General features: G+C 43.3%; 1 protein-coding gene across 1 annotated transcript in view; it reads left to right on the forward strand.

The window, feature by feature from the left end:
• Positions 1-5,548, forward strand: part of CCNH (cyclin H) — a 38,610-nt gene extending 33,062 nt beyond the window's left edge. The window contains exons 7-9 of the mRNA XM_075341921.1: positions 200-311; positions 3,759-3,819; positions 5,404-5,548. Of these exons, the coding sequence (XP_075198036.1) occupies positions 200-311; positions 3,759-3,819; positions 5,404-5,442 (212 nt within the window). The 3' untranslated portion in view covers positions 5,443-5,548. The remainder of the gene's footprint in view (positions 1-199; positions 312-3,758; positions 3,820-5,403) is intronic.
• The last annotated feature ends 9,666 nt before the right edge of the window (positions 5,549-15,214 follow it).

Here is a 15,214-nt window from a genome sequence, read left to right on the forward strand (position 1 = left end):
AAAGAAAAACTGTTTGAGTACACGAAATGAGAAGCATATGATGAAGCCAGAGCAGTCCATCAGAACAGTGTATCCAATCTGTGTTATATAGAATACAGCACCAATACTGCATCCTCTAATCACGTGGACCTTCCATTAAATGCTTTGCTCATTTGAGAACATCACTAAGGTTTCTAGCTCTTTCATTAACTGGTTTTAGGACTAAAGATATTGGTATCGAAATATGACTTTCCTCGACCAGAAGAAGTTGCAATGATTGAGAAGAAACTGGAAAAGTGTCACAGCTGTGACATTCCCTCTGCTGGCAATGTGTAAGTAGCAGAAGAATACTTCTATTTTACAAATGTCCTGGTACAGGTACTTTTAATGGTATGGCTTTATATACTGGAACATAATTATAAAAAAAAAAAAGGTGTTCCTTACGTATTAAAATTAGCTGCAACCTCAGACAAATGCACCTGCAGATACAGTGCCTACAAGTAGTCTTCAACCCCCTGCAGATTTAGCAGGTTTGATAAGTTGCACATAAGTTAGAGCCTGCAAACTTCAAACAAGAGCAGGATTTATTAACTAATGCATAAATCTTACAAACCAACAAGTTATGTTGCTCAGTTAAATTTTAATAAATTTTCAACATAAAAGTGTGGGTCAATTATTATTCAACCCTAGGTTTAATATTTTGTGGAATAACCCTTGTTTGCAATTACAGCTAATAATCGTCTTTTATAAGACCTGATCAGGCCGGCACAGGTCTCTGGAGTTATCTTGGCCCACTCCTCCATGCAGATCTTCTCCAAGTTATCTAGCTTCTTTGGGTGTCTCATGTGGACTTTAATTTTGAGCTCCTTCCACAAGTTTTCAATTGGGTTAAGGTCAGGAGACTGACTAGGCCACTGCAACACCTTGATTTTTTTCCCTCTTGAACCAGGCCTTGGTTTTCTTGGCTGTGTGTTTTGGGTCGTTGTCTTGTTGGAAGATGAAATGATGACCCATCTTAAGATCCTTGATGGAGGAGCGGAGGTTCTTGGCCAAAATCTCCACGTAGGCCGTGCTATCCATCTTCCCATGGATGCGGACCAGATGGCCAGGCCCCTTGGCTGAGAAACAGCCCCACAGCATGATGCTGCCACCACCATGCTTTGACTGTAGGGATGGTATTCTTGGGGTCGTATGCAGTGCCATCCAGTCTCCAAACGTCACGTGTGTGGTTGGCACCAAAGATCTCGATCTTGGTCTCATCAGACCAGAGAACCTTGAACCAGTCTGTCTCAGAGTCCTCCAAGTGATCATGAGCAAACTGTAGACGAGCCTTGACATGACGCTTTGACAGTAAAGGTACCTTACGGGCTCGTCTGGAACGGAGACCATTGCGGTGGAGTACGTTACTTATGGTATTGACTGAAACTAATGTCCCCACTGCCATGAGATCTTCCCGGAGCTCCTTCCTTGTTGTCCTTGGGTTAGCCTTGACTCTTCGGACAAGCCTGGCCTCGGCACGGGTGGAAACTTTCAAAGGCTGTCCAGGCCGTGGAAGGCTAACAGTAGTTCCATAAGCCTTCCACTTCCGGATGATGCTCCCAACAGTGGAGACAGGTAGGCCCAACTCCTTGGAAAGGGTTTTGTACCCCTTGCCAGCCTTGTGACCCTCCACGATCTTGTCTCTGATGGCCTTGGAATGCTCCTTTGTCTTTCCCATGTTGACCAAGTATGAGTGCTGTTCACAAGTTTGGGGAGGGTCTTAATTAGTCAGAAAAGGCTGGAAAAAGAGATAATTAATCCAAACATGTGAAGCTCATTGTTCTTTGTGCCTGAAATACTTCTTATTACTTTAGGGGAACCAAACAGAATTCTGGTGGTTTGAGGGGTTGAATAATAAATAACCCTCTGAATAAACTTTTCACAATTTAAAAAAAAAATAAAAAAAAAAATCTTTTTTTCCGCAGTGAATTTCACACTTCCAGGCTGATCTACAGTCCAAATGTCACAATGCCAAGTTAATTCCGAATGTGTAAACCTGCTAAATCTGCAGGGGGTGTTGAATACTACTTGTAGGCGTGTAGCTATACAGCGCACACATGTGAACACTCTGCAGCGCTCACATACACAAGACTGCTACACACACACACCACACGTCTGCTACGTGCGCACACACCACACGTCTACTATATATACACACACACCACACGTCTAATATATATATATATATATATATATATATATATATATATATATATATATATATATATACATATACACACACACACACACCACATGTCTGCTACACACAATTTCCACAACTACATGTGTTTAAAAAAACAAAAAAAACAATGTTCCTGTATTGAGATCTTATATATGTGCCCGTTATGTGATATGTAATGGATGTGTCTGAACCTATATGGACATGGTCTGATCATACCACAGCTCCTGGCCAGGGGTAGAAGTAAAAAAAAAGTACACAGACATTACAACTTGGAATCCAAGTTATTCTATGAGGAAAACATTTTTTAAAGACTGGCAATGAAATGTTTTACCTCACAAAAAAAAAAAAAAAAAAATCAGCTCTTCTGTCTGTATAATATTTTTTTGTCCTCCCATGTGGTTTGATCAGACCATGTCCCTGTAGGTCAGACACAGACATTAGACCATGGGTCCCCAATTCCAGTCCTCATGGGCCGCCAACAGTGCATGTTTTCAGGATTTCCTTAGTATTGCACATGTGATAATTTAATCACCTGCACAGTTGATGATTCCAACACCCATGCAATGCTAAGGAAATCCTGAAAACATGCACTGTTGGTGGCCCTCGAGGACTGGAGTTGGGGAATCCTGCATTAGACAGTATATATCAGGACACATATATAAGATTACAGGAACATTTAAAAAAAAAAAATCACATTCCATTGTGGAATTTATTATTCCAAGATCTATTGATTCAAACTTAAAGGATTAATTTTAAAGTCCTACGTTTTATCAACCTCCATAAACAGAAAAGTTGGATACTAATGAACATAACATTCACACCAAAGGAGCACAATTCATCAATACCTAAAATTGAAACTTTTAGAAAGTGTTTCATCAGCAGGTAACAAGATCTTGTAGAACATCTATGTTTTTTTCAATCTGATTTAAAAAGACATGGTCATTCTCTCTGGCATGTGCCTTTTTAGGCTATGTGCGCACGTTGCCTTTTTTGTGACAACAAAGACGCAGCGTTTGTGAATTCTTGGCCGCAAAAAAATGCACGAAAACACACCCGCGGTAAAAAACGCATGCGTTTTACCGCATTTTTTGCCACATTTTGTTGCGTTTTTTCCTATGCATTTCATGGGTGAAAAACGCTGGCAAAAACGCAGAAATAATTGACATGTTGCATCTTTGTGGTCACCACAACAATGCACCTAAAACAAACTGCGCTGTGCGGACAGCAAAAATGAAAACTCAGACTTTGCTGGGGAAGCAAATTCATGCAGTTGTCTGACCAAACGCACCGTGTGTACATAGACTTAATATAAAATCACAGAGGACCGACACCCAGATCAAAAGTGTCCAGTTATCTTTTATTTCCATTGCTCCCCTGCATATTATGAAGACAAGCCCCAGTGAATCCCCCTTTGGTAAAAATGATAAAATTTAGTACTGAATAAAAATGTTACTCAGGAGCAAGAGAAATAAAATAAGAGCCCAAACTGGTCACTTCTGACTTGGTGACAGGTCCTCTGTAAGACATTAATCTGTGTACAATATGTGCTTTATTCTAGGAGAAAAAGAAAAGGTTACCAGGATGATGATTATGTATCAAAAAAGAGCAAAACAGATGAGGTTTGTACTGTCACTTTTCAATTTCAGGGTTAAAAGGAATGTCAACTAATTTTTTGTTAATTGGAGAGCAGCATAATTAAGACAAAGATCCTGATTCCAGCGATGTGTCCCTTACTGGGCTGCTTCTGTAGTTTTGATAATTTCACTATAGGACTAGTAAACATGTGTCAGGTAGTTTAACCATGCCTCCACCAGTGGTAGTGTACAAATAAAGCTGTCAGTCATTGGCCACACTGAGCTCAACATTCAGTGATCTATTAGATTTGCAGCAGATAAGTTTATTATTTATTTATTTATTTATTTTTTTCAAAACTGCAGCAAGCATCCCAGTAAGTGATCTCTAGATTCGGGGTCTCTGCCCCTTAACCTCTTCACTAGTATGACGTACTTGGATGCAGACTTGCAGGCCGGGCCCGCTTCTTCCACTGCACATAACGGCTGATCCGATCAGCCATCACATGCCTCTAACAGCCGTGGGTGGATCAAAGATCTTCCCGCTGCTAACTAGTTAAATCTTGGTGTCAATCTCTGACAGTGGAATTTAACATGCCCCGGCGTTGAGTGCTTTGTTCCCCACTCCCATTGGCATGCCCGTAATGTGATTGCTATGCACACATGGGATGTCATAACATCCAGGGTTCAGCTGATGACCCCTGTATCTGTCATAATTGAACTTCCTATGAATGCTGGCTGTGAGCCAACATTCATAGGTAACTGCTATACAAGGGACTAATAAATACAATAAAGTTTTTTTTTAAAAAAATCTATATATACCTATCTGGTATTGCTGCATTCAAAAATGTCCGAATATATGTAAAAAATTAATCTGGTTTACAGCGTAACAAGAAAAATGTCAGAATTAAGGGGACTGGTTTTGGGTGCAATTAAATATCAGCTCAGAATGCAAAATATAGGCAGTCACTAAGGCCCAAAAAATGAAAACATTACTTACATTTTTTTATTTATTTTTTTTCAAATTTGACTTTCTTCATCAATGGAAAAAAAACAAAAACAAAACTATACATGTGTAGCATCTACATACTCTTACTGACCTGGAGAAGCATATTACCAGGTCTGTTTTACCTTATAGTGCACATGTAAGTAAAAAACAAATTGTGCAATTTCACTGCACACAGAATTTTTTCCTGTTTTACAGTACACAATATGGTAGAGTGAATGAGGTTTCTCAAAAGTATAACTTGTCGTGCACAAAAAAAAACAAACAAGTGCTTGTATGGCTATATTGATGGAAAAATAAAGTTATGGCTCTTGGAAGAAGGGGAGGAAAAAATGTAATAGCCAAGGTGTAAAGGGGTTATTGATGCTGCTCTCACATGGGGTAACAAAAACCTGGTGACAAATTCTCTAACTTTCTGTGAATTTTTTGTGATAGCCCAGGCCTCTGAAACAAGAAGTGGTAAATTCTACAGCCGCAGCAGTCTTTATGCAGATGGTTAAAGCACTAGCACTTTTTTTGTTTTTGTTTGGGGTGGGGGGAGGGGGTATATTTTAAGCAGTGCACACCGATGTTATACTGCAGGTACAACGTAAACTCGCATCTGACAATCATTTTTCATCTTCTAGGAGGACTGGAGTGATGACGATCTTGCGGACGCTCTATAGTCACTATTACAATCTTTTCACTTTGTATATAATTGTATATTTTCTCTCTCACCTGTTTTTCTTATTTCGTAATGCTGTAAAATAAAAGTTGCTCATGTTGGCTTCATTGTAGTGCGTCTTACTGTCATTTTCATTTGTAATTTTATTTTTTTTTAAATTGCAATATGAATAAATTGGTGGAAAATGAGAGAAAGTGTACCTAATCATACATTTTTTTTTTTGTGATGTAGACTGCACATGCCCATACACATCACCTTTCATTTACCAGAGAAAGGTAAAAGTGTGTTCTTTTGGCCTCAGTCTGTCTGGTATAAAGTTTCTGTATAGGAAAGCAAAATACAAGAGCATCTCAAATTAGAATATGCTCAAAACGTTAATTTAATTCAATAAAAGGAAACACATTGTATAGTTATTACAAACCGAGGGCTCTATTTCAAAAGTTTATTTCTGTTGATTATGGCTTACAGCCAATGAAAACCCAAAAGTCATCTCAGAAAATTAGAAGTTACCACAAAACACCTGCAAAGGCTTCATAAGTGTTTAAAATGGTCCCTTAATCTGATTCAGTAGGTTCCACAATCATGGGGAGACTGCTGACTTGACAGATATCCAGAAGGTGGTCATTGATACACTCCACAAGGAGGGCAAGTCATAAAAGGCCATTGCGAAAAAAAAAAAAGCTGGCTATTCAGAGTGCTGTATCCAAACAAATTAATGGAAGGTTGAGTTGAAGGAAAGTGCACAAGCAACAAGGATAACTGCAGCCTTGATAGCATTGTTAGGAATTGGCCATTCAAAAATTTGGGGGAGATTCACAAGCAGTGGACTGCTGCTGGAGTCAGTGTTTCAAGATCCACCACACACAGAAGTATCCAGGACATTGGGTACAACTGTCACATTCCTTGTGTCAAGCCACTCATGACCAATAGACAATGCCAGAAGCCTCTTGCCTGGGCCAAGGGAAAAAAAAAAGAACTGGACTGTTGCTCAGTGGTGCAAGGTGGTGTTTTCAGATGAAAGTAAATTTTGCATTTCATTAGAAAATCAAGGTCCTAGAGTCTGGCGGAAGAGTGGAGAGGCCACAATCCAAGCTGCTTGAGGTCTACTGTGAAGTGTCCACAATTAGTGATTGGTTTGGGGAGCCATGTTATCTGCTGGTGTAGGTCCACTGTGTTTTATCAAGACCAAAGTCAGCGCAGCCGTCTACCAGGAAATTTTTAGAGCACTTCATCCTTCCCTCTGCTGACAAGCTTTTTGGAGATGGAAATTTAAATTTCTCTAGTCACCCTCCATGACAGTACCACAGGAGTTAACTCCACGCCCTATTTGGGACAGGAAACACAGAGGCTAAAAACCCCTCCCCATCTTCAGTGTTGTTTCTTGTGCCTACTGGGGCAAGAACAGGAACTGTGGTGCTCTAGGGCTGGTGACTAGAGTACTGCGGGAAAGGAAAACAATTGATCTTTCCACTGGGCAGCTGAGGTCGGAGCTTTCCGCTTCCCTTCTCCATCGCTACTCCTGTCTCCCCTAGATTCGAGACCTGCCTGCTCTCCCTGCGCCTCACGTGAGGTATAGCGGAACAAGGCCAACAGGCCGGGGGCCTCCTTGAGCTCCCCGGTACCACCTCCTTGCTAGCACACAGGAAGTGATGTCACCGGCACATGCCGCGATGACGCGTTTCCGGGAATATGCGTTCCACCCTGGAACACACGCGCTGCTTCAGTCCCGCTGCAGCACCAATGGGTTCGCCTTCTCATGGAGAGACCTAACTGGACCGTATGAGGAGGACTCGCCCATATGGGATTATGGCGCTGGGGCCTCGCACTCACATGTAAGTGCCTAGCTTGAAGACATACTTCGGTAGGACTGCATAATGGGTGATCTTCGCTGCTCTGTGCTGTAGAGTCCAGCGCTACCCCCGATCCAGTAAGTATTGTGACAGGGGACAGTTGGGTCGCATGTATATGGGGGGAGCTGTGCGAGATACCATGGGGGTTAAGGTGTAGAAAGACTATGAATGTTCGGCGGCCTGAAAGCCCAAAAGAGCTGGATTCCCGGTTCATAATATGCAGGACTGAACCCTTCAGAATAGGAGGCTCCGAAGAGACGCCTACGCACTCCCTTAGAGCTTAGACACAATTTTCCCACTTGAGGACGATACGGCCGTAACTAAGGAAACTTACTAAAGGGGACGTCTAGGTCTCTAGAGTTGCCAAAAAGAGAGCATTCTTTTTGAGGCCTTTTCACAGCTCAGGGTTCCAATGGATAGGAGCATTGAAAGCCTGTTCATGAAATCGTGGGAAACCTCGTTAGTTCTGAGGAACACTAATGTGGCCTCCACATGTGTACAAAATCCCTATGTGGCTGGGACGACTTGAAGACCACCTCTCTCGGGACACCCCCCAGAGAAGACCTATTAGCTTGCATTCCATGGCTTCAGAAAGCCACAGGGTTCCTAGTGGACGCCTCGGCTGAATTAGTCCGTGTTGCTGCTGAATTAGCCATACTTTCTAACTCTGCTAGAAGAGCCCAATGACAAACTATGGAGTGGTGATGCAACTTCTAAGATTAAAATTTGTTCCATCCCCTTCCAGGGAAAGTACATTTTTGGACCAGCTCTAAATGACAAAGCCACTAAAAAAAATAATAATTCTGGAACAAAACCAAAGAAATTTTTTTCATGCCCTTAGGGCCAATCCTCTCATTTTAGAAGAAAGGGTAAGTCATAGCGGTGGAGTTACCCCTATGGAGTAAAAGGTAGAAGTATCTTTTCTTCCCAGGAAATGCAAGAGCGTACCCAGCGCTAGTATAAGCAATGACTCTGACATGACAGAAGGACATCTATCGATAGTCTTCCCCCAATGGTCAACCGTCTCATGGAGACAATGGGTTCTGAACGCCATCAAAGACGGAATGAAGATGGCGTTCACCTTCTTTCCTCTACACCGCCTGGCTATCACCTACACTTCCACTCAAGGCTGGCAGAAACTACTCATGTCAGGCCTTCAAGACCTGCAAAACTTGTGGGTGATATCACCAATCCCAGAGGTAAAAATTGGACAGGGGTATTACTTTTGACTGTTTCTAGCAAGAGAACCAAATAGCCCCACAGGTTCATCATAAACCTGGAACCACTGAACAAGTTCTTACACTTGCACACAAACATCAGATACTGCATTACCAATACAGTACACTTCTGTTCTGCATACCTTCTGCATCCTGAGCATTTACCAAGCTGATAGCAGAAGTGGTAGCGTTCCTTAGACAAACAAAATATCTGTATAGTACCCTGCCTCAACAACCTCCTGATAATTGTTCCTTCAGCCCCGACACTCGAGCAGCAAGTACAGAGGAACCTTGTGGTACTGAAGAAACTGGGATGGATAGTGAACCAACAAAACTCTGATCTCAATCCTTCTACGAAGAAGATTTTCCTCGGCATCCTACTGGCTTTTGACAGAAATATTATTTCTTCCAATGACAAGACAGATCGAGATCAAATCCAGATTTTGGATCTCCACAGCCAGAGATCGGTAACTTTGAAATCAGCCATGTCAGTCCTAGGATCCATGACATCCTGTATTCAAGCAGTAGCCTGGGCTCAGTTCCATACAAGACCGCTCCAAACAGCCATCTTAGCAGCCTGGGATGATTGCCCACATTTCTATACAGGAAGCTTCTCTTATCTAGACCAATAAAATCATCCCTCCCAAGGTGGATGTTCATGAAAAACCTCCAAGGAGGGGCTGTTGGTATCAGAATTCTACAGTAACAATAACCACAGACGCCAGCCAGCAAGGGGGGGGGGGCCATGGTGGCGCAGATCTCCTTCCTTCTAGGGGCTCTGAACGCACGAGATCAGTCTAAGGCCCTCAAACTACAGAGAACCTAAAGCGGTGGTCGAAGCACTCAAGGTAGCGTCCCCACTGATCCAGAGACAACAGGTACAGTTATACTCGGTCAACATGACGATGGAGGCACACCTTTCTCATCAAGGAAGCACTTGTCATACAAACTTAAAAATGTTGTCTACAAAAATGCTGAGCAGGAAAACACCTTCTATTTCTCTCCACATTTCATCTGAAGGGCTCCGCAAACAACCTGGCAGTCTTTCTCAATCAAAGAGATGATCATTCGGGCAAGGGGCTCTAAATTCAGAAGTATTTCATAACTTAATGGAGTGATGGGGCAACCTGGAAGTAGTCCACCTTGCAAGACAGAAGAACACAAAAGTAAACCGTTGTTTTCGTTCTAAATCCAACAAATTGGTGTCTTGCCGTGAATGCCCTCTCTCATTTGTGGAAGTTCAATTTAGCTTATGCCTTTCCACCAATTCCAATGCTGGCAAAGACTCTACAAAAAAAAAAAATATAAAAAATTTGGATGCATGGGGTTGCCACATCCCAGTGGCCCTATTGTGGCCAAGGAGAATCTGATTCAGGACCAGTACAGCTTGCTAAAGACCTATACTGCTACCTCTAACTTTTGACCTTCTTCATCAGGGTCCTCTATTCCATCAAGAGTTCACAAGCTCAGCCTAATGGCATGGCTACTGAAACCAAAATCCTAAAAGCCAGAGACCTGTCGGACAAGGGGATTGAGACGCTACAGAAAAGCCGAAATCTGGTTACTAACGCCATATTTGGGGATACTATGGCAGACCTTCTCCTTCTGGTGTGGACCCGAATTACCAGATCCATTTCATCCCAAGGTGGCTCAGATCCTGGACTTTTTTCCGAATGGCTGGACAAAGGCCTAAACCTGGAACCTTCAAGGTCCAAATCTCGGCCCGGAGTTCATACTTCGATCAAGATCTAGCAAGCCATCGGTGGATTAGGTTTTTTACTTCAGCAGTTGTGACCCAAACAAATTTATCTAGTCCTTTCCTGGGACTTGAATAGAGTCCTTAAGGGCCTAACACAACAACCCTTTGAGCCTATCACCTCAACAGATCTAGAACCCTAAACCTGGAAAACTGCATTCCTAGTAGCAATTACGTCATCCAGACGAGTTGGTGAATTACAGACCACTACTAGACAGCCGTCCCTAAAAATCTTGAACAACAGAATTATCTTCAGTCAGGACCACTCATTTCTTCTGAAACTAGTATCTGATGTTCTCAGATCCTAAGATATAATACTACCATCTTTCTGTCAGAATCCATCTGATGATTAAGGAGAATTTCAATACTTGGATGTACGCAGATCGATTTTATACTACCTTCAGAGAACCGATCATGTGAGGAAGGACCGTAATCTTTGTCCAGATCATGGGGCGGAATAAAGGTACGAAGCTGCCAAGAACAAAATTGCCAGCTAGAGCACTCAGCGAAGCTTACAAAAAAACAAGCTCTACCTCCTCCGGAAGACTTCACAACTCATTCTACCAGATCGGTGTCTGTCTCTTGGGCCAAGAAGGCCGACGCTTCCATCAAGCAGATATGCAAAGCCGCTATCTGGTAATCAGTCCATATCTTCACAAAATACTAAAAACTGAATTTACTGTTTAAAAAGGACTTAGCCTTTGGCCGTAAGGTCCTTCAGGCTGTTCCCCCCCCTAAGTTATGTTCGTTGGTACTTCACCTGTGGTGCTGTCGTGAAGAGTGACTAGAGAAAATAGAATTAGTTCTTACCGGTAATTCAGTTTCTAGGAAACCCTCCACGACAGCACGGATATTCCCTCCCTACCTGTTGCAAAAATTTAATGGTTTATTACTGATTTTAAAAAGTTTGAACCATTTGTACCGGTGTAGTTACTTGGAAAAAAAACACTGAAGATGGGAGGTGGGGAGGAGTTTTTAACCTCTTTGCGTTTCCTGTCCCAATTAGGGCGTGGATTTAATTCCTGTGGTGCTGTCGTGGAGGGATTCCTAAAAACTGAATTACCGGTAAAAACGAATTCTGATTTCCAGCAGGACTTGGCACCTGTCCATACTGCTAAAAGTACCAATACCTGGTTTAATAATCTCAGTATCACTGTGCTTGATTGGCCAGCAAACTCGCCTGACCTAAACCCCATAGAAAAGCTATGGGGTATTGTCAAAAGGAAGATGAGAGACACCGGACCCAACAATGCAGACGAACTGAAGGCTGTTATCAAAGCAACCTGGGCTTCCACAACACCTCAGTAGTGCCACGGGCTGATCGCCTCCATGCCACGCCGCATTGATGCAGTAATTCATGCAAAAGGAGCCCTGACCAAGTACCAAGTGCATTATTTATTGTACAGACTTTTTAAGTAGGCACCAACATTTCTGAGTTTCAACTAATTTTTTCAGTTGGTTTTATATAATACTAGCTGTAGTACCCGGGCATTGGCCTGGATAGTAACTGTCTGTGTCTCTCTCCGGCTTCCAGATCCTCGGGCAGTGAATAATCAATGAACATAATGAGCAGGGGTTAGAAGCGGGAGGTAGCAGAGCAGAAGACAGCATCGCTGGATACAGGTAAATATAGAACATCTTTTCATTGCAGAGACACGTGTTTTACCCGGTACGTGTCACACGTATGCAAACACTGATGTCGCACGTGTGACCATAACCATGCGTGTGACTGGTACTTGATTAAACACGGACGTCTGAAACTGGCCTTATAGACATTGCCAACCCAACGCTCAGTTAACACTAACTGAAGGTCAATGGACAAGGGTGGCTGAATTGAAGGGATTGCTTCATTACCCATTTACTGTGATTAAAATATTACAAGCTGAGAATTTATCTCCTGGCATTTTCATAAAGGAGAGGAAGAACTTTCTGTTTTGCCTGTCCCAAAGAGGTTTAATCGCAGATGGCATTGCTGCTTCAATGAAACAGACACTGCTATTAGAAAATAAAATACTTCTGGCAGCTATTTATGTGGCCAAAGTCATGATATATTGGTGGATGATCATCAGCTTACTAAAGGAAAAGAACCTCTGACTGAGGTAGCAGGTAGAACAAGTGGGTACAGGATGGTGAAGAGCAAGAGGAGTTGGGTCCTGCCAGTGCTACTGCTGCCATACCTTCAGCCTTATCAGATGAGGAGTTTAACATTGAATAGTATTTGGACAAAATTGAGTAGAAAAGCGTTGCCACAGGGAAAAAAATTCCACTCCCATAGCAAACAGATTGGCCATATTTCAGCAACATTTTTCACCTTGCTGTCAGAAAAGGAGAACAGTTCAATCATTCATCAAAACTGACTGTGCATGAGACAATTCCTTTATACTAGTGATGGGTAGTTCGAGAGTGAGTAGTTCAAAATGAACTACTCCTCAGAGTGAACTAGATCATCTAGTTCACCATCCTGACAGAGATTAGTTCATTGTGAACTAAACAGCAAGTGGGAGGAGATAGAGAGTGATCCTCTACAGCTCCAGGAGCCGGCTCCTGCTCTCACACTGGCTCTTTATAGCCCCTGATGCTTGAAAAGGAGGTAGTAAAACACCAGACCACACATCAAATACAACTAGTAATAATAAAAACTGAAATTGCACAGTAGACAAGACACTGCTCATATGTGTGTATGAGAGAGAGCGTGTTTCTGTGTGTCTCTGGGCTCAGTGAGATGCATCAGACTGAACTAGGCTGCTCTGATTCATTCTCAGAACATTTAGTTCAGCAGCTCATATAGTTCATTTAGTTCACAGGTCACATGATGCATTTCCTGTCAGCTAATAGGACAGGGTGGAGAGAAATACTGAACTAAATGAACTAATCTTTTGAACTAAACAGCAGTGGGAGGAGACAGAGTGATCCTCTACAGCTCCAGGAGGCTCCTGCTCTCACACTGGCTCTTTATAGCTCCTGATGCTGGAAAAGAAGGTAGTAAAACACTAGACCACACATCAAATACAAATATAATAGTAATAATAATAATAATAATAATAAAAACTGAAATTGCACAGTAGACAGACACAGCTCATATGTGTGTATGAGAGAGTGTTACTGTGTGTGGTTCATGCCCCTCACCTGTCTGTGTGATAAGATCAGCCTCTTGTAGAGGATCAGCCTCCTGTAGCCTAGATCAGTCTTGCTAAAATCTTTACCACTGGCTCATGTTGTGTTCTGAAAATGGTGGCTGCTGAACTGCTTCTCAGCTCCCTCATACACATTCATTATGAGTGAGTACTCTACAATACCACAGGGGGCGCTGCTGGGCTCAGTGAGATGCATCAGACTGAACTAGGCCGTCCTGATTCATTCTCAATACAACATTTAGTTCAGCAGCTCATATACCGTATTTTTCGCTTTATAAGACGCACTTTTGTTCCCCCAAATTTTGGGGGAAAGTAGGGGGTGCGTCTTATAAGCCGAATATACGGGGGGGGGGGTGTATATATATATATATATGTACACTGCAGCGTCCAGGGGAGGTGGGGGCAGCAGCTCTGGAGCACAGGGGAACGCTGCGGGCTGCAGCCTTTGATCTCCTGCACCCGCTCATATAATATGCACAGCCGCTATCCATCTCCAATGGTGCTGAAATCGCACGCAGTGAGGGGCTGGGGCAGCGGTGCATATTATATGAGCCTGCGTCCCAGTGTGATCGCACATGCCCACCCCTGTGTTAGATTTGGCCCCCAGGCTGCTGCTCATTCTAAAATAAAAAAGCTTTACTTACCCCTGCAGCGTTTCTCCCCGTGTCCCTGCTTCCACTGTGATCAGGCAGGCAGAGAGCTCAGCCTGCTGTGCCGATCACATGACCGCACTGAGAACCAGGAAGTGGAAGAACAGAGGCACGGAGCCAGACAGGAGGAAGCTCAGCGCTGGAGGAGATAAGGAAAGAGGGTTTTATTTTACTTTGGGCAGCAGCCTAGGGGCCATATCTGACACAGGGGGACTTGTGCGATCTATAGGGGCCATGGGCAGCACTATGGGGGCGATATCTGAGACAGGGGGAATTGTGCGATCTATATAGGGGCCATGGGCAGCACTATGGGGGAGATATCTAACACAGGGGGACTTGTGCGATCTATATAGGGGCCATGGGCAGCACTATGGGGGCGATATCTAACACAGGGGGACTTGTGCGATCTATAGGGACCATGGGCAGCACTATGGGGGAGATATCTAACACAGGGAGACTTGTGCGATCTATATAGGGGCCATGGGCAGCACTATGGGGGCGATATCTAACACAGGGGGACTTGTGCGATCTATAGGGACCATGGGCAGCACTATGGGAGCGATATATAACACAGGGGGACTTGTGCGATCTATATAGGAGCCATGGGCAGCACTATGGGGGCGATATCTAACACAGGGGGACTTGTGCGATCTATAGGGGCCATGGGCAGCACTATGGGGGCGATATCTAACACAGGGGGACTTGTGCGATCTATAGGGGCCATGGGCAGCAGCATGGGGGCGTTATCTAACACGGGAACGTGTGCAATCCATAGGGGACCATAGGCAGCACAGGGGAACGTGTGCCATCACAAGGGGGCTATATTCAATATAAAGGGGCCATATCCAGATTAAGGGGGCTAATTTTAGGATGGGGGGCTATGAGGGACATATACCCTATATGATTTGTTAGAGGGACACTGGCATTATAAGATGGACCCCATTTAACATTAAAAAAAAAAATTCTCTTTTCCTTCACCAAATTTGGGGGTGCGTCTTATAATCAGGTGCGTCTTATAAAGCGAAAAATACGGTAGTTCATTTAGTTCACAGGTCACATGATGCATTTCCTGTCAGCTCATAGGACAGGGTGGAGAGAAATACTGAACTAAATGAGCTAATCTTTTGAACTAATCTTGTCAGTGAACTAGTTCATGGTGAACTAAT

This window comes from Anomaloglossus baeobatrachus, chromosome 1, assembly GCF_048569485.1.
Source record: "Anomaloglossus baeobatrachus isolate aAnoBae1 chromosome 1, aAnoBae1.hap1, whole genome shotgun sequence".
Lineage (NCBI taxonomy): Eukaryota > Metazoa > Chordata > Amphibia > Anura > Aromobatidae > Anomaloglossus > Anomaloglossus baeobatrachus.